At 54.9% G+C, this 23,537-nt stretch overlaps 1 protein-coding gene across 1 annotated transcript in view; it reads left to right on the top strand.

Moving 5' to 3' along the window:
- The first annotated feature begins 14,061 nt into the window (after positions 1-14,061).
- Positions 14,062-23,537, top strand: part of KDELR3 (KDEL endoplasmic reticulum protein retention receptor 3) — a 10,974-nt gene continuing 1,498 nt past the window's right edge. Inside the window, exons 1-4 of the mRNA XM_081250341.1 lie at positions 14,062-14,320; positions 18,531-18,631; positions 21,946-22,104; positions 23,130-23,382. Coding sequence (XP_081106467.1) covers positions 14,230-14,320; positions 18,531-18,631; positions 21,946-22,104; positions 23,130-23,382 — 604 coding nt within the window. The 5' untranslated portion in view covers positions 14,062-14,229. The remainder of the gene's footprint in view (positions 14,321-18,530; positions 18,632-21,945; positions 22,105-23,129; positions 23,383-23,537) is intronic.

Raw genomic sequence — 23,537 nt, 5'->3', positions numbered from 1 at the left:
GAGGGGGCTGCCCAAGCTCACACAGCAGAGCGATGACAGATCGGGGTCCTGAACCCAGGCTCCCTGCCTCCCAGGCCTCGCCTAGCCCGGGGGACAGCAACATGGCCTGACCTCCTGCCCTGCCCTGGGATCTCCGAGATTAGAGCCCTTGTTCTGCCTCGAGGCCTTGCCTGGCTGCTCCCGGAAGCCCCCAACACCTGGGACTGAGGGGGAAGAGTGAGCAGGAAGACAGGAAAGAAAGTTGAGGTTGGCCGCTTGCCCCCCAGCCCTCTGTCCCTCCCTCTCCTTCTCTCCTCGTGCAAGGGGAGCGGTGGTGATGTAATGCACTCGGCTTTGGTCCCGATGCCAATCTCAGAAGAGAGACGACAGATTGCGTGAGCCAAATTTGGCATCCTAGGGGGAGAGGCATGAAAAGTGGAGATGTGGAGGAGAGGAGCGAGGAGCCTGGGGAGGTGCAGGAGAAGGCCCCCTGCCCAGCAGACCCCGAAATTCCTCCCTCCTTCGACGCCGGCCCCCACCTCCTCCCCAGCCCACCTGGCCTCGGGGCCTCCCCTCCTCACTCTGAGAGGCCGGCCTGGCTGCTCCTGGGACCCTCCAGGCCTGGTGCTGCCAGTCCTGCCCCCACCCCCCGACACACCGCTCCAGCTCCATTTCCCACCGCCGCTAGTCTCCTGGTTACCATGTTGCTGGTTGTCATGTCGCTTACATGTCCTCGTGACTCAGTGGTCCCCGCAGAGGGGCCCCCTCCTCCTCACACCCCCCTCGGCACACGCCCCCGCCTCCCCCAGATCCACATTAAGAACCAGCCCGCCCTGTAAGCCTACACTGTTCCTCCTCCCCTTCCCTCTTAGATCCTAAGCTAAGAAATTTTTTCACGGCATCTCCTGAAGCTACTTTATTCTCTGCTCCGCAAATGTCTGTTAAGAACCTACTATGCTCCAGGCTTGTGTCAGCTGCTTCCAGAGACCTCACATGGTCTGTAAATCACCTGGCAACCCAATGAAGTCAGTACCATCATCCCCACTCTCCAGTTGAAGAAACTGAGGCTCAGAGAGGTCAGGCCAGCTGCCCAAGGTCACCCAGCAGAAATTCAAGGCCAGCTTTGTCTGCTCCCAGTCACCCCAACACTTTTTATGGGAGAGGAGCTTCTCTTTCAAGGGTAACCCACAGGTTCCTGAGGAATAGCTCCCAGGCCCCAGCTCCCCTCTCTAATTCTGGGTACTCCCCTTCTTGGTCAGCCTTATTTCAGGCCATATTCCCCTCTCCCCATTAGCTGTTCATCTTTCCAAAGGTAAAATGAGTCCTTACTCCCGTGTGTTCGGCGCTTCCCCAGCCTGAACAGCCCTCAGCTCATATGAGCCCAGGCGCCCCCCTCCTCCCCTTGGAGGTCAGTGGGACAGGGAATAGTGTCCTCATTCCACAGATATGGAAGTTGAGGGTCAGGGAGGAGAGTGACTTGTCCACCGTGCTGCTTCCTCAGCTAGCTGAGCTGATTTCTAGAAGCCTAAATGGAGGATATACAAGGCCCACTGCCCAGCGTGGAAAACCCCAGAAAGAGCCCATCCTCCCAGTGGAGAACAGAGTAGAATATTCTAGGTTCAGCCCTCCAGACTCCCATTTGGCTATGGGTCAGCTCAACGGCCAACAGCCTTTGCTCCTGCCATGTTGCACCTCAGCCCTTACCCTACCACCATCTTCGATGTTTTGTTCCCCTCATCCCAGGCCAAGCCAGGACCACCGTTTGGCTCTCAGGCTCCCCAAATCCTGCCAACAGCTCCAAAAAGTCCAAAAGCCCTGGCGGTCATAAGACTGGATGTCGGGGAGAAGCAGAACAGACATTTTACACACACACACACACACACACAGGTCTGGCTCCTCTCTGGGCCTTGCTTGCGTGGCTCTTAGGCCTCCCTCCCTCAGCTCCCCGTTCCCTCAACCTGCTTCTTGACATCCTACTTCTCTTGAAGCCCTCACCTGCCAACTCAGCCAGGCCACCCTCCACCTGTCTCTCCCCCTCCCCCACCCTCTCCCCATCCCAGAGCCTAGGCTCTGGGGGCAAAAGTGTCACGTAGATGCTGGTCGGGGGACACTGCGCACCGGCACGGTTGCAAGGAAGTTTCTCTACTCCAGGGCTCGTTCAGACCTCTCTTTCCCTGGGGCTCTCCGTCTGGGGAGGGAAAAGCAGTCTTGCCTCTCTCCACAGCCTGCTTCCACCACTGTGAAATGTGAACTGCCTTCTTCTCTGGATACCTGTCTACCAACCCTAGGGTCTTGGGGTCCAAAGTAGGTGCTCAAAACATGAGAAGTGGGATTTTGTTGTCAGGGCCATTTGCAAACAGGCTGCAGTTGGGGAGGTGGAAAGGAGACACAAGTCACCTGCCTTGAAACTCCTCCAACCCAGTGTGACAGCTGGGGGTGGGTAGAGGCAGGGAAAGGTCATGGCCGGGGCAGAAGGTCAAGGCCCCTTTCACTCACCTCTACCCCCCTTCCTGGCAGAAACCCAGATCTCAACGCTCCCGACGACGGACAGAGGACAGAGCTCACCAGGTCCCGGGGAGTCGCCTGATCGCGCTGAACGCACGCCTGGCCGCGGGAACCCGGGTCAGGGATAAGGTGCTGAGCGGGCGGGGACCGAGCCGCCAGGCCCTGGGACACACAGACACGCACGCGGCCGGACAGACGGACGCACAGCGCCAGCGGCGAGCGCGGGCCCGGCTTACCGCGGGGCGCAGGGTCCGACGAGTCTCCGGGAGGCGGCGAGCAGGCGCTACATCCCAGGCGCAGTCGGGCGGGCGGCGTCCCGGGCGGCGAGAAAGGTGTCCCGGCGCCCCCTCCCCGCGAACTCGGCGGGCCGGCCCCGTCCCCACTCCCCGGCTGCCTGTGGGTCTGTCCGTCGGTCCCCGGGTCTCGCGGTCTCCGGGCCGTCCCGCGCCGCTCCCCGCGGGCCGCCCAACTTTCAGCGCTGCCCCGCGCCGCGCCCTCGGCGCCGCCTCGGCTTCAGCATCTCGGGCCCCGGGCCGGGGCTCAGAGCGCGGGGGTCCGGGGACCCATGGCGCTGGCGCCCCCCGCCCCCGCCGCAGGCGCCTTCCCTCCGCCGCCCCCACTGTTCTCTCGCTGTCACTCCGCGCTGTCCCCCGCCCTGCGCTCCGCTCCCTGCCCCGCTGCGCTCTCCTCTGGCCCCGAGACCCCCGCGGCCGGCCAGCCCCGGCTTTGCCTCCACCTCCCCCGCCGCGCCCTCGGCTCTCTGTTTCTCCCGGTCTCTCCTGCCCCCCTCGGTCTCTCGGTCTCTCCCTGCGGGTCCCTGTCTTCGTCTCCGTCGCCTTCCCAGTCTGTCCCCTGCCTTCCTCTACCCCTGCCCTGTCTCTCCCCTGCGCGTCTCTGTCTCGCTCCGGTCCCTGCCTCTGTCTCTCTGTCTCCCTCCCACTCTCGGTGCGGCCCCCGCGGTCTCGGACCCAGGCCCCCGCCTCTGCCGCGTCCCCGGCTTGCCCGGGAGCCCGAGCTCCCGCCGCCCGCGGCGCGCCGAGAACTCCCAACTCGCGGCACGCCGCCCGGCTTTGCGAGACTTTCGCCCCTCCTCACACGTGACCCGCGCCCCACTGCGGAGGCCGCGCGCCCCCACCCCCAGCCCCGGAGCCCCGGGCGGCCCGCGGGGCCCGGCCCTGCCCCTTCTCCTCAGCCTAGCCAGGCATGACACCCCCCTCCCACCCGCCGGCCGCGCGGGCTGAGCACGGGCTGGGGGGCGCGTGGTCCGCTCCTGCCCGAGATCCTGCCCGGGTTTTCCTCCTCCCTCCAGGAGCACTCCTCCCAGAACCCATTCCGAGGATGCGCTCCCGGGTTTTCTCGCCCCCCAGGGGCAGGTGGAGAGGGTTCCTCCGAGCTGGGAAGGGAGTGGGTGGGAGAGGGTCGGTACCGGCTTCGGTAGCGCCGGGCCACTCCCCTCTATGGTTCCCTTCCCCTCCTGAAGAACGGGCAGTTAAGGACCCTACACACCCCGCTCCGGGAGACGGAGGTGTGGCCCTGCTGGAATGACCCTCACAATCAGCTAGGTAGCACCGCCCCGTTTTACAGACTGGGAGACTGAGTACCAGAGAGGGTCACAGGCTTGCCCAAGGTCACCCAGAAGTGGCAGAGGCGGGTCAAACCCCAGTCTCTCTCTGCGTCCCCATTACCGCAAAGTGTCTTTATAAGGGAGGATCGCGCCCTTTTCCTTCTCGCCCTGACTGCGCTCAGGTCTGGGCCCACACTCTGGACTGCAGGGAGAGGACCCCAACGCCTCAGCCCCTGGTGAGCCAGCCACTTCCGTGGCCATCCTGGCACCTCACTCCAACCCTCTGAGGACGCAGGAGGTTGGAGGATGCAGGGTAGGAGGATGAGAGAATGCCTGCAGTTAGACAGCCAGAAGGACTTACCTGGGAGCCTGGCCATCTCTGACTGGCCCTAGTTAAGAGAGGGAGACTGAGGCATCCCAAAGCTGGATTAAGAATTTATTGAATATAAAATCTCCTCCTGCTCTGCCTTCAAGCTGATCCTCTGAAGTTGCATCAGGCACAGGAACCATAGCACATGAACCACCATGACGGTGTCCAATCCCTGCAGACCCGCCTCACCTGAAAGGATCCAGTCCCAACTCCTCAGCGTGATGTACAGTCAGGCCCCACCTTATCCCACACCCCATGTACCCACACATACATCCTGATTCCTATAGATTCCAGAACACACCAGATGCTTCCACACCTCTCTGCCTTTGCAAGTGCTGTTCTTCCTGCCTGAAATCCCCTTCCTCCTTCTCTACTCTGAGAATTCCTGCTGTTCCCCAGTCCAGCCTCCACGCCACCTCCCCTAGGAAGCCTTCCTGCTGCCCTCACCTACTCATTCACTCATCCAGCACCGGGCACAAATTTGGTTCTTGTTAAGTAGGCTTGGGAGTCAGGCCAACGGGGGCTCAACAGCACATGGAGCTTCATGACCTTGAGCAAATTTTCTGTTTAACCTGTCTATAAAATGAGGACCCTCACAGGTGCAGATCAAGTGAGGTGGATGCACAAGAAATGCACAGCTCATAGTCGGTGCTCAATAAATGTGACCATGCCTTCTTGGTCCTCCCTTCAACGCTGTGCAGAGCCACACAGCACGTATCCCATTCCATGCCCCGCTTCCTCATTACCCTGCTGTGCCCTCACAGGGCGGCAACCAGGACTGATGTTCTATGGAATGAGTCTTTGGTGTGTAAATGGGTGGGGGAACTCAAGCAATCTAAACGCTGGGTCAGCGGCCATGTGTGCCTGGTACCTATCATACCTTTCCATGAATTGAAAGTGGGAGGATGCGGGTGAGGCAAATGGCCTGTGGTCTCTTCGCCTGCCCAGAGGCCTGGCCTGGTGGCTGCCCTGGGGGTGTGGGGTACAGGGGAAGGAGGAGGGGCAGCAAGAAGGGGGAGATGGAGACAAGGGTGTCTTTAGACCTAGAGCATCTGTTCTCATGGGATCAAACCCAATGTTAGGTCCCTGGGCACCAGTTTAAGGAAAGAATGGGGACTCAGGAGCAGTGAGCTCAGGGAAAGAGGAGGAGGAAGCCTGGTGGCTGTGACGACACAGGGGTTGAGAGGAAGCATCTGGTGATGGTCCCCTTGCTAGGCCTGGGGCTGCAGCCTGCAGCCCCCATTGCTCATCTCCTGTAAGGAGAGTCCTGTGGAGGCTGAGGGTGGACTGGAAGGAAGTGGGGAGAGGCAGAAAGGACAGCTCCAGGCAGGGAGAGCTTCATGGACCCCAGAAAAAAGAGTCTCTTCTCTACCATCCACCCCTGTGTGACTCTGGGCAGCTCACCTGTCCTCTTTGGGCCTTGGTTTCCTCATATGTAAAGCGGGGAGGACAATATCCACTTTAAGGGGATGTTCTGAGGATGATTTTTTTTGAAATCAGTTTATTTATTTTTGGCTGTGTTGGGTCTTCGTTACTGCTCACGGGCTTTCTCTAGTTGCGGCGAGCGGGGGCTACTCTTCGTTGCAGTGTGAGGGCTTCTCATTGCGGTGGCTTCTCTTGTTGCAGAGCACGGGCTCTAGAGCGCATGCTCAGTAGTTGTGGCACGCGGGCTCTAGAGCACAGCCTCAGTAGTTGTGGCGCACAGGCTTAGTTGCTCCGTGGCATGTGGGCTCTTCCCGGACCAGGGCTCAAACCCGTGTCCCCTGCAATGGCAGGCGGATTCTTAACCACTGAGCCACCAGGGAAGCCCTCTGAGGATGATTAAAGACTAAAGGAAGAATTTTGTTTAAGTAGCTTCTAGCCGTGTGCGGGGCAGGGGTGGGGAGAGGGGCGGGGAGGCAGGGAGACAGGTGTGCAGAGGCTGCACAGGTGTGGGTGGTAGGCTTGGGTGTCAGAACCTGGGTGACCCTGGGCAAGTTGCTTGTCCTCACTGGACCTCAGAGGCCTCATCTGTAATGGGACAGTCTGGACTGGGGCCCCAAAGGGCAAATAGACTTTGTCATCATGTAACGCAGAAACCCCCCCCAGATGGAGGGCAGAGAACAAGCATCTCTTGAGTGACTGTCATCAGCCAGCACAGCTCTAGACCTTCACGAGCATTGTCTCATTTAATCCTCACAAGAGCTCTATGACACCACACCTGTTACCAGTGGGGAAACTGAGGCATGTGGCATGGCCCAGGTGGCCAGGAACAGCTCTCTGCAAGGGGAGACTTGCTCTGAAGTTTTATGGGAAATGACAGTAGAAACCTTCGTCCATCTGTACATTTTGCCAAAGCTTCCTGCCCATTCTCCATTTTCCCATTTGACCCTCATAACAACTCGCTGAGTTTCACAGGTAAGAAACCTGGAGGAAAAAAAAAAAAAAAAAGAAACCTGGAGAGAGGAAGACCCTTTCCTGGGGTCACTGAGGGAGTAAGCAAGTATCTGAGCCATGATTTGAACCTGCTTCTAGTCTCTGGGGGAAAGGTCATCCCAGGCCAGCAGAGCACCCAGTAACTGGCTCACTCTGGCAGCCCAGCCAGGTGTCCCTGGTCCCACAGGGGCCCAGAGAGCTTGTGCAGAGGGCTGGGAGGGCTGGAGGGGAAGGGGACTTGGGCCAGGCAGGTGGGACAGCTGGGGAGGGGAGGGAAAAGTCTACCTCAAAAAGCCAGAGCCGAAAGAGAAAAACAAATACCGTGTGCTAACACATATATATGGAATCTAAAGAAAAAAAAAAAGGTTCTGAAGAACCTAGGGGCAGGACAGGAATAAAGTAGAGAATGGACTTGAGGACACGGGGAGGGGGAAGGGTAAGCTGGGACAAAGTGAGAGAGTGACATGGACATATATACACTACCAAATGTAAAAGAGCTAGTGGGAAGCAGCCACATAGCACAGGGAGATCAGCTTGGTGCTTTGTGACCACCTAGGGGGATGGGATAGGGAGGGTGGGAGGGAGATGCAAGAGGGAGGGGATACGGGGATATATGTGTACATATAGCTGATTCACTTTGTTATACAGCAGAAACTAACACACCATTGTAAAGCAATAATACTCCGATAAATATGTTAAAAAAATAAATAAAAATTAAAATACAAAACAAAACAAAACAAAATGCCAGAGCCACAGGTTCCAGAGGTTATTGGCCCAGAGAGCTCCTTAAAGTCAGACAAGCCCATTCTACAGATGGGGCAAACTGAGACAGTTCAGCTGCTTAGATTAGAAATCACACCAGGACACAGCTGGCCTGCCTCAGAGCTCTAAAGTCCCAGCAGCCCTGAGGGGTGAGGACTGGAGGTGGGGAAAGGGGAACTGGGGGTCCAGAGGACCCATCCTAGCAAGCTGGGTCCTGGGGACAGAGGACTGTAGGGGTCTCTCCCGCCGTCCGTTCCCACCCTCGCCCACCCCCCAGCACTCAGTAGTCACCAGGGTGGAATATTTTAGCACCTATAGAAAAACCGCCACAGACGGCCGTGGCAGCTGTTGCTAAGGAGACGCTCCCAAAATAGCCCCCCTCCGCCAACCTTTCCCGCTGCTGCTCCTGCTGTGGGGAGGGGAAGAGGCCAGGCGGAGAGGGGGTGGCACACGAGCCCTGGCCTCGGGTTCACCCACCCACCCTTGCCCCTGGTGCCCATACTGGCCAAAGACCCAGGCAAGCTAAAGACCTGGGCAGCCACAGGTCTGCAAAGGGGGCAAGAGTGAGCTGAAGCATGTCTGTGGCCGAGGCCACAGTCCTTAGCTAGGGGAAGGTCACCCAGATGAGGGGAGATGGGCGAGAAAAGAGTTCCTGCACCCAGGACCCCCAGCACACTCCCACACATGCACAATCACAGACCTCACAGTTTTACACACCCACTTGTGCACACAAGTACAAACTCACAAATGTCCACCTAAATATGCATATACAGCATCAAAGACACAAATAGATGCATGGGCAAACACATATGCCACAAATACACAACACACACCTGCAAGCACATACCACACAGCCATAAATACACACATTTACATACACACACTCAAATATACATCCCCAGTACACACCCCCCCCCAACATATGCATGCCAGGCACATGTGTACACACACACACACACATACACACACAGACACCAATGTATATATAGCCTCGCAGCACATGAATACATAACCGTCCAAACATGCCCAGCATGTGGCATTCAAAGGGCACTGAGTAGTGTTAGTCCTGGGCTCTGTCCAGGGAACGTGTTCTGGGACCTTCTATGATCCAGCCAGAGGGAGGAAAATTAGGAGGATGGGTGGAGGATGATGTCTCTGTGAACCCCTCTAACTGGGTGGTCTGGGGACCAAAGGGTCCCTGGTGCCTGTGGGACATCTGCCCTGAGCCCATTCCTTAGGAAGCAGAAAATGGGGGCAGGGAACTCTCACCTCTCGACTGGAAACCTCCTGGTATGGAGAGTTCGGAGCCCCAGGTTCACTGTGCAGCTGGTTGTCACCGAGGATGCATTTGGGGCTGGGGTTATGATGAGGACCAGAAGGCAGTAGGTTAGCGATGGTGGTGGTCCCTGACATGTGCAAAGCCCTTTACAGTTTATAAGCCACTTTTACACTCGTTGTTTCACATACTTGGTAACAACTACTCTGAGATATTGGTGGTATTGTCCCCATCCCTGAGACCCAGACAGGAGAGGGGACTTGAAGACCACAGAGCACTAGCAGAGCTGGAACCAGACCCCAAGGAGATACCAGCACACAGCCCTATGTGCCGCCCACTTGACTGTGAGACAGGAGCTGGAAAGCAGGCCACCAGGGTGCAGAGCTTGGCTTTGCCCCTGATTTGCCCTATGGTTCTGGGGAGTAGCCAAGCCCTCCATCTCCCCACCTGGAAAGCCGAGAGTGAATCCCTAGGGGTGTATTCAAACAGCAGTTTATGACCACAGTCAGGGCTGGGAGTGGAGTTTCCCAGATGCCCTCGGAATGCCAGCGCAAGGACAAAGGCCGCGGAGTCGCTCCCCTCCGCACTTGGCCAGCCGCCGTCTCGCTCCAGCCTCGCTCCGTGGCTCCGGTTCAGCAATCCGGCCTCCGGGTCTTCGGTGGCGCCTCGTCATTCCGGAGACTCGGCTAGCGGCTTGCGGTTGCCTTGGGAACCTGGCCCCGGCCCTTGCGCGAGGTGCGCGATTCTCCGCGCAGGGCGCTGTGCCTGCGCCGGACGCTGGGAGATTGGCCTTTGGAGTCCCAGAAAGACAGCTGTCGCCAGGGCATCGCGGCCAGGGTTGGTTTCTTTTTCTTTTTCTTTTAATTGAGGTGTAACTAACAAACAGTAATACTCCTTAAGAGTACAGCTCAGTGAGTTTTTACGTATGTATAAAACTCATGTAATCACCACTCGGATCTAGATACAGAACACTTCCAGCGCCCAAGAAGGCTTCCTCGGACCGAGAGGTTACAAATAATTGTCTCTTTTGCGCTTCTCTGGGAATAAACCGGCGAGGGAGTGATTGCCTTCTGAGGACACGGAATTTCCGTGTTTTCTCCCGGCTCTGCTTTGCCTCGTTAGGCCTCAGTTTCCTGTAAAGGGGAGCAAGGGACTGGCATTTGTTGCGTGGTTTACTCCTTGCAAAGCGCTTTAGAAACCTAGCTAACTTTGACCCTGATAGCTACCCTCTGAAGTCGGTACTTGGTTTACCCTCAAGTTACCGGTGAGAACACTATGACTTGGAGAGGTTAAATAAATTGCCCGAATTCGGACAGCTTGTATGTAGTGGAGCTTGAGCCTCGAACAAAGGTCTCTCTAACCTTTGACGTTCATCCTTCTCTCCTCTCCTTTTTTTTTTTTTTTTTCCTCTCTTTTTTTGGCTGCGCGCACTGGGAGGCCCCGACCAGGGAGTGGTATCATACATATCTCTGCGCCTTTGCGCATGTAGTTCCTTCTACTTGGGACCCTACTCTCTTCCCCCAGGCTCTGTCCTTGAGACAAGCTCCTACTCATCCTTCAATGCCCGGCTCTGGCATCCTCTGAAGCCTATCTAACTGCAGTTCTCCCTCGTGACTCCCCCCAGCCCAGGGTAATTACTCTCACCTCTGTGCCATATCCAACGAATGCACAGGCACCCGCCTCCCACGGTGCCCCAAGGGCTCCTTAAGTCTGCACCTACAATCAACCTTCAAGGCGCCTGGCACACAGCTGGTCTTCAATAAATGTGCTCGGGACTGAAAGTGGAAGAGAGGTTTTGGAACCTTGGTTTCCCGCCGGGTAAAAATGGGGCGCATACTAGGCCCTGCCGTGTGTCACTCAAAACGTATTGAGCGGGAGTGGGGAGGGGGACGCTTCCAGAACACCTGAGGCGGAACCACAGTAAGGTTGCCCTCAGCCCACCCTCATTCTATTAGGGAATAGACTCGTCCACGCCTCTTGACGGGGCGGGACGGACGGCGGGACCTCGGCTCGGGGCTGCCTGGGAAGAGTTCATTCCCTCCACGGGGGGAGCGTCCACTGCTGCCGAGACCAGAGAAAGCCATAGCGGCCCCCAGGAACCCGAAGAGAGTCCCGGGAGCCCGGGCCAATAGCTCCCACCTCCTGCCAGGGCCCTGCCCGGCCAGAGGCAGCTGATTAAGTGGTGGGGTGTCCTCAGGATCGTGATTTTCACTTTATATCCACACTTCCCTTCCCCACAGAACTTGAGGCAGTTAGCAGGATATTCAAAAGAGCAGTGAAATATAACAAAGGGCTAGGACCAGGTAGGAAAAAAAAAACATACATACATTTTTTTTCTCCCTATAATTGAGCCACTTTCCCGTTCACTCTCCCATAAATCCGACTTTGAACCTACAGTTTGCTTTCTTAATGAGGGAAAAAGAATCCTTGCCCTTTGAACTGAAGGAAGTTTCCCCCTTGGCCTCCCCTCAATTGCATTCCTACAGCAGACAAATTTCGAGTGTCAGGAAAGTGAGGCTGAGTAGTGAGGGACTTGCCGGGAACCACCCAGCGTCCGGGAAAGATAGGTCCGACAGTGCAGGCGGCCAGAGTGCCGGCCTGCGCTAGAGCCAGGGGAATCAAATGAGTAGGGGATTTTTCCCTGCTCTTCGTTAGGAGCTTTGAAAAATGCTCCGCCTTGAAGATGGAGTAGGTGTGAAAAAGGCAGGGCTGATTACGGACAGAGTGGTAGAACCTTGGGGGAGAGGAGGTCTATGTGACCTGTGGGAGCAAGAGACAAGTTTGAGCCTCAGTTTCCTTATCTGCAAAATTGGGGTGATGAGTTTTCTGTCCTGAGACATAGGGAGTATCAGTTTCATAGGGAGACTGGGAAGACTAGATGTAAGGAGGAACGAGTAACAAGCCAGCAATACTTCTCTCTTCATTATCCCCATCAACAGATGGGAAAGCTGAGGCCCAAGGAGGAGACAAGGCAGGCTCAAGGCCACTGTGGCAGGCCCAGGACAAGATCTTGAGTTCTTCCCCCTCCACCACCATGGTGGTCACTCCTCAGGCCTCCCCTGGCCTGGGCCAGTTCCCCTGTGGTCCCCCTGGAGAAGTAGAGGGAAGAGGAGGATTTTAGCCTTGTTCCATCCCCTGCTGGCAGTTGGGGCTGCTTCTCAAGAGGACAGATGTTTTACCAAATGGCAAATGCACGTGCTTTTCCCTGGCTTGGGGAGGAGGTGGGCACTGAGAAGGAGATGCCAGCTGGTTGGGCAGAGAGAACTGTAGCCACACCTGACGGATTTAAATAGCCACCGCCTTCTCTGGGCACTGACTGGAGGGGAGGTATCTGGGCGGGGCTGGTGGGGGGGAGCAGGGAACATAGCGGCCCATTCAGAACCTGTCACAGCCCTGGGATGAGTACCTGGCTCTTCCTCCCGGAAGAACTGTGACCACGCACCTCACTTCCCTGAGCCTCAATAGGCTTCTCCTGCAAAGTGAAGATTTAAAGCCTGCTTCTGAGGGTGACTGTTGAGGCTGAACGGAGAGAACCTGGATAACGTGCCTGACTCGTGCCTGGCACCCAGTAGGTGCCCAATACTTGATGGCTATCCCGGCCAGGGCAGGAGTCCCCACTGCAACATCCGTGACAAATGGCACCCACCCCCCTGCTCACCTGCCTCTTATGACAGGGAGCTCATCACCTCCCATGACAGCCCAGAGTGTAATGTCATGATTTAATTGCATGAACCCTGAAGTCAGACTGTGTGGTGGAATCCAGGCTCCACTATTTAGTGTCTGTGTGACCTTAAGCAAATTACTTAAGCTCTCTGTGCCTCAGGTTCCCCAGGGTAGAATGGGGATAATAACAGTACCTCCCTCTTAGTTTTGCTTAGATCAGTGCTTCTCACACTTCCGTGTGCACACAGATCACGCAGGGATCTTGTTTAACAACAGATTCTGATTCAATTGGTCTGGGGTGGGGTCCGAGATTCCGCATTCCCAGCGGGCAATACAGATGCTGCTGGTCCTTGGACCACATTTTGAGTCTCAAAAGACTGCCTTGCCCTGGGAGTCATGGTGAGGGGGCCATGGAAGGGTCACAAGTAGAGGAGTGACAGACTTCATCATGGCAAAGCCTCTCTGGCTGTCTGTGATGCCGAGGGGGGCCACAGAAAGGAAGCCAGTAATTTAGGGAGAGATGAAGGTCCTGAGTGGGAGAAGGGGCTACAGGGGTCAAAAGGGCAGCGGTGATAATGGCCCTTAGCACACGCGATCCACTATTACAGATGCAGAGACCAAGGCCCAGAGAGTGTGTCTGACCGGCTTTGGCCACGCAGCACTGACAGGACTCCTGCCCACAGTTGGTCCTTCACCCCACACCCCTCCCAGCTTGCTGGCCAATACTCCCCAGCCCTTCTGGCCTGTGCTCCTGTTTAGCATCTTGTCACACCAAGAAGAGGGAGACACTAGGGAGGATCCTGGATCTCCCTGAGAGAGCTGACCTCTTCCATGCTCACAGTGACCCCATTTTACAGATGAAAAAACTGAGGCCAAGAGAGAGGAAGTCTCTCAGCACCCAGGCTGGAACCAAGGTCAGCCTGACTCCCAACCAGAGAGTCTTTGGTTACCATTGTCCAACAGGCCAGGTCAGGACAAGGCGGCTCTTCAAATTAACAGGTGAGAGGGTGGGGAACCCAGCTCCAGCTCTTCTCCCCACCCGAGGAGTTCCAACCCCAGGCTGACGATGACAATAGCAGTGGGTCACCATTTATGGGGGGCTTCCAACCTGCTGAGCTCATGCCAAGCAGTGGCACGCGGGACCCCACTTCACACCAGCACGGGTCTTCTTAGCCCTGCGTACAGATGAGGGAACCGAGGCAGAAAGAGGGACCCAGTGGCTTGCCCACGGTCACGTGCGGTAGGACCCCAGGTTCCGAGCAGAGGAGGCAGAGTCCCGGACTCCCGGCGGACCCTTCTCCGGGTATGGGGGGTGGGGGCGCGGACGGGACGTGGCAGGCACCTCGCAGACACAGAGCGGCCCGGGCGGCGCGGGGTCGGGCCCCGGCCGCGGGAGGCTGGCCCAGGCCGGAAGCCCCCCAGCCCGCGGAGCCGCCCCGCCCCGGGAGCTGCGGCGCTGGGCTGGGCCGGGAGGCGGGATCTCGGGATCACGGGCGGCGGCGCTTCCTGGCTCCCTGGCACGGCGGCAGGCTCGGCCACGTCACCGCCCCGCCAAGAGCGCGCTGGCGGAGCGGCTGCGCCCGGGCGGGAGCGCGGAGCTCGGGGGCGCGGGACCCAGAGTCCGGGGCCGGGGACGTGGCAGCCGCCTCGCCCGCCAGAAAGTTTCCCAGGAGTTGGCTGAGAGCGGGCCGGACCATGAACGTGTTTCGTATCCTGGGCGACCTGAGCCACCTCCTGGCCATGATCTTGCTCCTGGGGAAGATCTGGCGCTCCAAGTGCTGCACGGGTGAGGGGCGCTCCGGGCGGGAGGTGGGGCCCCGGGGCCGGAGGGCCAGCCCCAGGCCCCTGCTGCAGGGCTTACGGGGAGTCTCCTGAATGTCTGTTGAGGGTAGCGGCTTGGGGGTGCTTGAAACTGTTTTTGCGCAGCTCGGCTTCTAAAGAAAACTTAAAATTGTACCATATCACAGAAAAAGGACCCGCGGAAGTTACGGAGGGAGGATGGGCTTGCGCCTCCATTGACCGACCCCCTCTCTCCCCTGCTTGGCGTTGCCACTGCTAGTTGGAAGAGGAGGGGGATAAGGAGGAGGTGACACCCCCTTTGCTGCCCAGGAGCAGCATCCCTTGGGGCCCATTGTTCTGTCTGCCCCCACCCAGGGTGGGGACCGGGGCGCGGGAGAGAAGGAGGTGCACACACAGGAAGCGGCTCCAGACCCTCAAGGTCTTCTCTTTTCCTGCCCCCACCACTATCCCCTCCCCCTCCCAGACTTCCCCCCTCCCCCCAAGTTGGGCCCTCTTTCCTCCCCAGCCTGTGTGTGCCTCAGGCGGCTATGATGTGGCAGGAGGGGCACCAGCCAGGCCCAGGTGGGCATGGAGCCGCCTATGAGCAGAAGCGCAGGGAGGGCGGGAGGGGGTCCCCCTTTTGCCCAGCAGTCTGGCCGCCCTGCTAGGCGGTTGGAGAAGTTTCAAGGCTGGACTGGTGGTGGCCAAACAGACCCAGTGTATTAAGAGGCTGCCCGAGCTGCCTGCAGCCATCTTTGTCCACTGGTGTCCTGGAGGCGCCTGCCCTGTGCTTGGCACTGGGGTGAGGGGATACAGAGAGGTGCCCAGGCTCCTTGTGGGCGCCAAGGAGGCAGAGTGGACCCCTGGAGGCTTCATGGAGGGAGCAGCTCTGTGCTGGGTCCTGGAAGACAGGCAGGGTGTCACCCAGGAAGGGTGTGTCGTGTCACAGAGGGCAGGGCATGTCCCAGGAATGGTGAGCAGCCCGATTTCGGGGTGGTCCAGGAGGGAGGTGAGTCCAGGGGGGTGGGTGGTCATATGTGAAAGGGCCTTGTCTGTCAAGTAGGGAGTTGGGACTGGGAGCCAAGGAAGGTTCGGGAGCCGGGCAGGGACTCGGAGGGGCCCCTGGAAGCTGTGTGCGGAGGCTGAGAGAGGAAGCAGAGCGCGTCGTGGAGGCTGCCGGCCCAGGGGGCTTGGTTGGGGGGAGAGGTGGGTGCCGGTGTGAGGGTCATTGCGGAGGGAGTGATTCCAGACCTGGAGGCCATTCGGGTTTGGGGTCTCCAGGGAAATGGGCACTCACGGGCCCTCAGGTTCCCACTCAGGGGAAGTGGGCCAGGAGCCCTGAGAGAGGCTCCAGTGAGAGGAAGAATCTAGGTTGGATCTGTCCCTGCCACTGGAGGGCCCTGGATGGGGTGAGCAGCCGTGACCAGGAGGGGGCTCTGTTCCCCATCCCACTCTGCCAGGCATTGTACCAGGCACCTGGGATATAACCGGGCAACAGGCAGAGATCCCGGCCTGGTGGAGCTGAATCTATCAGTGGGAGACCGCCAACCAGCTACAGTGGTAGCAACCGAGTAAACGATATGGTTTGTCAGGGAAGCGAAGTGCTATGGGAAAAGGAAAGGGCAGGTGAGCAGTGGGGCCTGTGTGTGTGCGGAGAGGAATCAGCACAGGCCTGGTTGAGAACGGAGCGGGTGAGGTTCCTGGATGCCAGCCATCAGCCCCGAGGAGCAGGGCCTGGTGTGACACCCCTGTGACCCAGCCCCGAAGGCAGGAGACTGGAGCTTCATTCTTGCTCTGCCACGGACTCACTGTGTAACCTTGGGCCTCAGTTTTCCCATCTGTCAAATGGCAGGAGGTCTGTACCTGGCCAGTGGGTCCCCTGAGGGACTCTGGCCAGGTACTGGCTCCTGTTCCCCTCTGTGTCCTGGGGTCTCCATGCGCAGCTTGCTTTGGTGGAAATTATTCACTGCTTTCAAAACAGTGTGAAAAAAGCATTGTGCTCAAGACCTCCAGGGCTCCCAAAGAGGTAAGGAAAATGTGAGTGAAGCCCAGGGGCCTGGCAGGCTGGCAGGAAAGAGGGGAGGAGTGGGGAAAGGCCGAGTGAGGGGGTAGCCAAGCATCCCCCACTAGAGCCGCCTGGACCCTCCTAAATGGGGCTGAGGACCCCCCTGGCCAGACCTCAGTGAGGGCTCAGGGATATGGCATAACGAAAGGCATAGCTCTGAGCTGGCTCAGTATTGCCTCCTGGACTCGGACCCCCTCCCCCAGGGGGCTCCTTCACCCACAGCCAGCCCCACTGCCAGACCCCCAGGGAGGCACTCGGCTTCTCATTGAATCCTATTCAGTCCTCACGTCAGTCCTGCCCCATTTTACAGATGAGGAGTATGAGGCTCAGGGTTGCCATGCTGGTAGGAAAGCTGGCAAGTGGACCCAGCCCTCTCCAGAATATCAGGGGCTTCAGCGGTGTTCATCCTCAGTCGTTAGAATTGTCCCCTCTCCCCAAAATGTCCCTCACCAGAGGAATAATTAGAAAAGGCACAGATCAGGCATACAAAGGAATCAAACCCTGAATCCGGTAATGTCACTTCTTGGTGTCAAACTCCCCAGTAGATCCATCACAGTTAGAATAAAATCCAGGGGTGAGGGGACAAAGGTGAGAGAGGCTCAAGGATGGCTCTTGGTTTTCTACCTTGAGCACAAAGGGGATGATGGTGGCAGGAGGAGGACAGAAGACAGGAGAAGGAGGGGGTTCAAGGGGAGATGGTGGATTTAGTCAGGCAGGAATATATAGGTCAGAGATCCAGGGAGAGTCTGGAGCCAGAGGGTCCCTTGTGTGTGGGATGGGATGGCAAAGGGACAGAGGGAGAAGAGAGGTAGCCCTCTGAGGATTAGGTGTTGCGGAGGACAGGAGTGGCCAGAGGAGGTGAGAAGCCGGCAGTGTGGACAGTCACAGAAACCTGGAGAAAGGTGTGGTTGGGATAGACGGAGTGCTCAGCTGGCTCTTGAGGAGTTGGGTGGGTGAGATAGAGTTGACGTTTGGATGCAGAAACGTGGGCATCAGGGACCATGGGAGTGGTTTGATGAAGTATTCAGACTGCTGTGGGCTTAATGGGGCAAGAGAAATGGGAAGCAGGGCAGCTGCTTGCTTTCATACCCAGGAACCACCTCCACGAAGTATCAAAGTGGGCAAAAGTGGACTAAGGAGCATGATGGCTAAATGTAGCCTCGATTCCTGGATTAGATCCTGGAACAGAAAAAGGGCATCAGTGGGAAAATGTGAAAAGTCTGGAGTTCAGTCAGTAGTGCTATACCAATGTCAGTTTCTTAGTTTTGGCAAATGTTCCGTGATTATGCACGGTGTTACCATTAGGGGAAGCTGGGTGAAGGGTAGGACTCTCTGTACTGTCTTTACAACTCTTCTGTAAATCTAAAATTGTTTCAAAATAAAAAGTTGGAAGAGACCAAAGCAGATGAGGAAATAGCATGGAAAGTACGAACCCAGTTTTGTCAACTTGATGTGTCCATATGTGTCATATGTGTGCACATATGTGCTGTATGTGTGCACCAACAAAGATCTGGAAGATAGCACACTCAGACTTTGGGATTCAGGTGATTGTTGCTTTTTAATTTACATCTCTATGTATTATCTGGTTTTTGTTTTACAATGAGTAAAAATAGTCATAACTTTTATAACTAGAAAAAAAGCTTTTTTAATCTTTAAAATTTGGAAAAATAAAATAGAATGCTCCCCTGGCCCTGTGCCTTCCTCCACCTGCTGTGGTCTCCCTGGTGAATCAGCACCTTGTAGAGTCGGTGAGTTGTTCTCCAAAAGATGGAGCTCTTGGGATTGTCAGTGGAACCCTGGGGGTAGAGCAAAGAGGAGCCTTAACACCCCCTGCGAGCCTGACTCCCCCCATCCCCACGCCCTCCCCAGAGCAGGAACCAAGGCAGGCGCGCACAGGGGCCCTGGGAACTTGGTGTTCATGTCTTGATTTGGTGACTGAGTGACAGATTACAGCCTAATGAGAGTAATAGACTCAAGTGACCCAATGGGAAGGGGTGTTTCCTGGCCCTCTGAGGGTGACAGTGTCCTGGACAGGGCGTCATTATGAAGTGGACACTCTGGAGGCCTTTCCAACTCAGGCTCTGGGCTTCTCGAGTGTGTGTGAGCCTGGCTGTCTGTGTTCTTATTATCTCCTGTCCCCATCCGGCTACAGGCATCTCCGGGAAGAGTCAGATCCTTTTCGCTCTCGTCTTCACCACCAGGTACCTGGACCTGTTCACCAACTTCATCTCCATCTACAACACAGTAATGAAGGTAAGGGAGATGGGCAGCCATGGTGGGGGGCTGCCAAGCACCCCCCAGACGGTGAGACAGTATACTTGGGGACTCAGGCTGTGGAGCCAGGCAGACCTGGATTTGAATCCTGGCTTTGCTGTTAGCAGCTGTGGGACCTGGGCTTGGGCAAGGCTTCTGGCCTCTGTGCACCTTGGTTTCCTCCTCTACAAAATGAAGAATAGGTGTACTTACCTCAGAGGATTTTGTTGTGAAAGTTAAACGAGGTAATAAATGTAAATACACAATAGCTGTCATATATTAAAAACTCAATAAAGGTTAGCTATTATAATGGTTAAAAAATAAGCAAAAAATCAAACACGGTACCCTGAGCTTTCAGAGAACTTATTCGTCCATTTATCTAACAATTATTTATTGAGCACCTACTGTGAGCTAGGTACCTGAAGGAGATATATGAGGCGCCTATACTCACAGAACCTACATTCTAACCGGGGAGACAGATAATAAAACAAGTAAGAAAAACTGGTTAGGGATAAGGCTATGCAAATAAGTAAAATAGGACGATGTTTCCTTCAATTATAACGAAAGAAGTTTTAAAAACAGGGTTACATGATAGAGAACAACTAGGGAGCTATTTAGGGAGTGTCATCAGGAAGGGCCTCTCCAAAGAGGTGACGTGTAAGCTGAGATCTGAGTGACACAAGGAATGAAGCTCAGAGGAGGAGCATTCTAAGCAGATGGAATAGCTGATGCAAAGACCCCCAAGACAGGAACAAGCTTGGTGTATTCAAAGGACAGACAGAAGGCAGGCATGGTGGGAGCTCAGCAGGTGAGGGCTACCTGCTGGTGGTAGGGGTACCGATAGAGGGCTGGGTGAGGGCAGATGATCCAGGTGAACAGTTTGGATTCGGTTTTGCCATGGGAAGCTGTTGCTTTGAAGCTTGGTCCTGTTTTATAGACGGAGAAACCTGAGCATCTCTCAGCCCTGGGCCATAGCTGTGAGGTTTGGTTGGGATGAGACATTTTCTGAGATTTTAACCAACCATACAACACAGTTTAGTGGAAGGAGCTCAGGTTTCAGAGTCAGTAAAGTGGGATGTAACGGTTTGGATGCTGGTAACAGAGACTTGAGTTATTTTAATAAGGTAAGGATTTATTTTTATCTCATTCATAACACAAAATCTGGAAGTGCGTAGTCTAGGGCTGGGATGGCATTCCTTTTAACTTTCTGCTCTGCCAGCTTTAGTTTAACCAGCACTTGAGCTTGTTACCTGTGCAGTTGCTCAGAAGGGCCTTATGCTTGGTTTAATGCTTTGCTGTTGCCATTTTGAAATACTTATTTTTTAACAAGAAGCCCTGCAAATGATATAGCTAGTCCTGAATGTGATATCTGTCCTCAGGTTTGCCTCAGAGTCACAAAATAGGTGCTAGAGCTCCTACCATCACATCACATTCAGGACAGGAAGGAGGAGGAAGGGGAGAAAGAGCAATAGGGTGCCTGTCAGCCGGGTAAGCCCTTTTTAAAGAGCTTTCCAGTGACTTCCATCTGCATGTCACTGACCATCCTTATCTGCAAAGGAGGCTGGGAAATTAGTTTTTAGTTGGGCACATTGTCTAACAGGAGTCCTGTTTTTAAGGAAAAAAAAGCTACGTGGGAGGAATCTTACCTATCTTGCAGGGCTATTGTGAAGATGACATGAGATAATCTGTGTAATGTACCTAGCACCCAGAAGATATTTAACCGAAAGTGAGTCCTCTTTCTCTATATCAAGGATGTCCCTTTGGGATTCTGGGCATACTGTTCCTGGGATTGGTGGAATGGAGGATGCTGTTACTCGTGCGGTGTTGAACTCAGTGTGAACTACAGTCTGAGGTCCTGAAATCGTTGTCTCCTTAAATCCAACACAGAAGTAGCAAACACCACCTGCTTAGTTTATTTCTCTGCCCAAGGGTCTGACTTGGGCAGTCCTGGCAGGGATTGTAAACCCAGCCCTTGCCATGGCTGAATGAGGTCTCGGATCCTCAAAGAGGCCAGTTTCCAAATTTGTGAAATGAAGAAGTGATCTCCATTTCATTGATTCATTCACTCATTCCAGCATTTGTTTTGTGCTGGTCCCTGAGTTAGATTCAGAGGTGGACAGGGCATGGACCCACTTATGGAATCTCCTCTCCTAGGGGAGACAGACTGGTGCACAGACATTTACAGAACATGTGCTCACAAGCAGCAATGAGTATCTTTACATGGGGGTATGGTGACACAGAGCATGTGTGCCTCGTTCTGGTGAGAAAAGACTGAGGAAATAACCTGAGTTTTGAAGTGCAAACATTAGTTTTCTAGGCTAGTGTCCTGGACCAGCAGAGCAGTATCACGTATGAACTTGCTAGAAACGCAAAATTCTCAGGCTCGCTCAAACCTACTAAATCAGAAACTCTGGGGGCAGGGGAAGGGGCAGCCATCTATATGATTTTGATGCACATTCAAGTTTGAGAGCCTCTGGCCTATGTTAGAGGCCAGATCATAAAACCATTATATGCTGGAGGACAGCTACTGTAGTTAGAAAAAGAGCACTTTTCTGAAGGATTGATGGTCAAGTGATTCAAGTCTTTGTGGAAGAATGCTCTCAAGTCACTGATGCAGATCCAGGAAGTTGAGGCTTTAAGAGCCCTGGGGGCTTCCCTGGTGGTGCAGTGGTTAAGAATCCGCCTGCCAATGCGGGGGACACGGGTTTGAGCCCTGGTCTGGGAAGATCCCACATGCCGCGGAGCAACTAAGCCCGTGCACCACAACTACTGAGCCTGTGCTCTAGAGCCCTCGAGCCACAACTCCTGAAGCCCGCACACCTAGAGCCTGTGCTCTGCAACAAGAGAAGCCACCGCCAACGAGAGGCCCGCGAACTGCAAGGAAGAGTAGCCCCCACTCGCCACAGCTAGAGAAAGCCCGCACGCAGCAACGAAGACCCAATGCAGCCAAAAATAAATAAATTAAAAATAAATAAAGAGCCATGGAATGCCACTAAGTCCCCCGACAAAGACCAATTCTGTTTTTTTTTGCCTAACATTCCACAGTGAGAGGACGCCTGGGCACCTTTGAGTCTTCATGGTAGCACTATCAGTCCCAGTTAGAAGCATGGAGTTACTTAACAAAAAGGTCATTAGCTTCAGATTCTAGGTTCATTGGCCCAAAAGAAATGTGCAAGCACACTTCACCTTTTCCACCTTAAGGCAGAACACTAGCCCTTGGGTTTGGTAGGTCCCAACTCAGGGTGGCTTTGAAGCCCAGCAAATAGGTTGGGAAATGACTTTATCGATTCCCATGTGTCTCTCTCCCTTTTTAGGTGGTTTTTCTCCTCTGTGCCTATGTCACAGTGTACATGATCTATGGGAAATTCCGGAAAACATTTGACAGTGAGAATGACACATTCCGCCTGGAGTTTCTTCTGGTCCCAGTCATTGGCCTCTCCTTCCTTGAAAACTACAGTTTCACTCCTCTGGAGGTAAGGGAAGGGACCCAGAGTACTAATTCCCAAAGGTAAATACACTCCCTAAAGTCCTTACCTCTGGACCCTTGGTAACGTCTGGGCTACCTTTCTGCCACAACCATGGCCGTTATTCTTGTATTGTTATAAGTTTAGAAATTGCCAATAAGCTATTGACAGTGCTCCTCTTGAAAATGGACACATCTAAATACTCGTGTTCATAAACAAAGCAGGCATCACAGCACCACTTAAGACTAAGACCCTCTGGCTTCCCTGGTGGCGCAGTGGTTGAGAGTCCACCTGCTGATGCAGGGGACACGGGTTTGTGCCCCGGTCCGGGAGGATCCCACATGCCGTAGAGCAGCTGGGCCCGTTAGCCTTGGCCGCTGAGCCTGCGCGTCCGGAGCCTGTGCTCCGCAACGGAAGAGGCCACAACAGTGAGGCCCGCGTACCGCAAAAAGACTAAGACCCTCTGTCCAACTGGTGATTAGTGGATATTAGAGCACAGTCCAGACCCAGATTTCAGCTCAGGTCTGGCCTCTGACCCAAGAATCTTTGGGGCAACAAGCATTTGAGGAGATTCTGATGGTGGTGTTCATCGATTCCATTTTGAGAAACCACAGCCTCAATTAACGCAAGTTTGTATGACAGAATTCTGCAACAATTAAAAATTATGTTCTATGGCAACGTTCATGCTTGCGAAAAAAGCAGTATGCTTGAATCTCTTAAAAATATTTTTTATGTACAAAGAAAGGGATGGAATGATACACTGATGAAAATATTTAAAAATTTCAAGAACGTGATTCTGAGAGTTCCCTGGTGGACTAATGGTTAGGATTCTGGCTTTCACTGCCATGGCCCGGGTTCAATCCCTGGCTGGGGAGCTGAGGTTCTGCAAGCCACGCAGAGCAGCAAATAAGACCTGAATAAATGGTGAACTAGTGCTTCACTGTATTCTCTCCAATAAACATTATTTTAGTAACTAAATGCTAAAGATGGCCCCTTCTTGATCAGCCTCCCCTGGCTACTTCTCTTTGGCTCAGATCCTCTGGACCTTCTCTATCTACCTGGAATCAGTGGCCATCCTGCCCCAGCTCTTCATGATCAGCAAGACTGGAGAGGCTGAGACCATTACTACTCATTACCTGTTCTTTCTTGGGCTATACCGGGCCCTCTACTTGGCTAACTGGATCAGGCGGTACCAGACTGAGAATTTCTATGACCAAATTGCAGTGGTGTCTGGGGTAGTACAAACCATCTTCTACTGTGACTTCTTCTACTTGTATGTGACCAAAGGTAGGTGCTGCAAGAACAGTGTTGCTGGCACTGTCTCAGTTACCAATGCAGTCAGTGTTGGAGGGGATACGGAAGTGAACAGAGGCATGTCTGTGTGCCCCTCATGGTGCTTACATTCTAACATGGGAAAACAAATGTTTTCAGGAAACTCTGTG

The sequence above is a fragment of the Mesoplodon bidens genome (assembly GCF_964165515.1).
Source record: "Mesoplodon bidens genome assembly, chromosome: 11".
Classification (NCBI taxonomy): Eukaryota; Metazoa; Chordata; class Mammalia; order Artiodactyla; family Ziphiidae; genus Mesoplodon; species Mesoplodon bidens.
The sequence above is the reverse complement of the archived record's forward strand: the minus strand, read 5'-3'. Positions and strand labels throughout refer to the sequence as shown.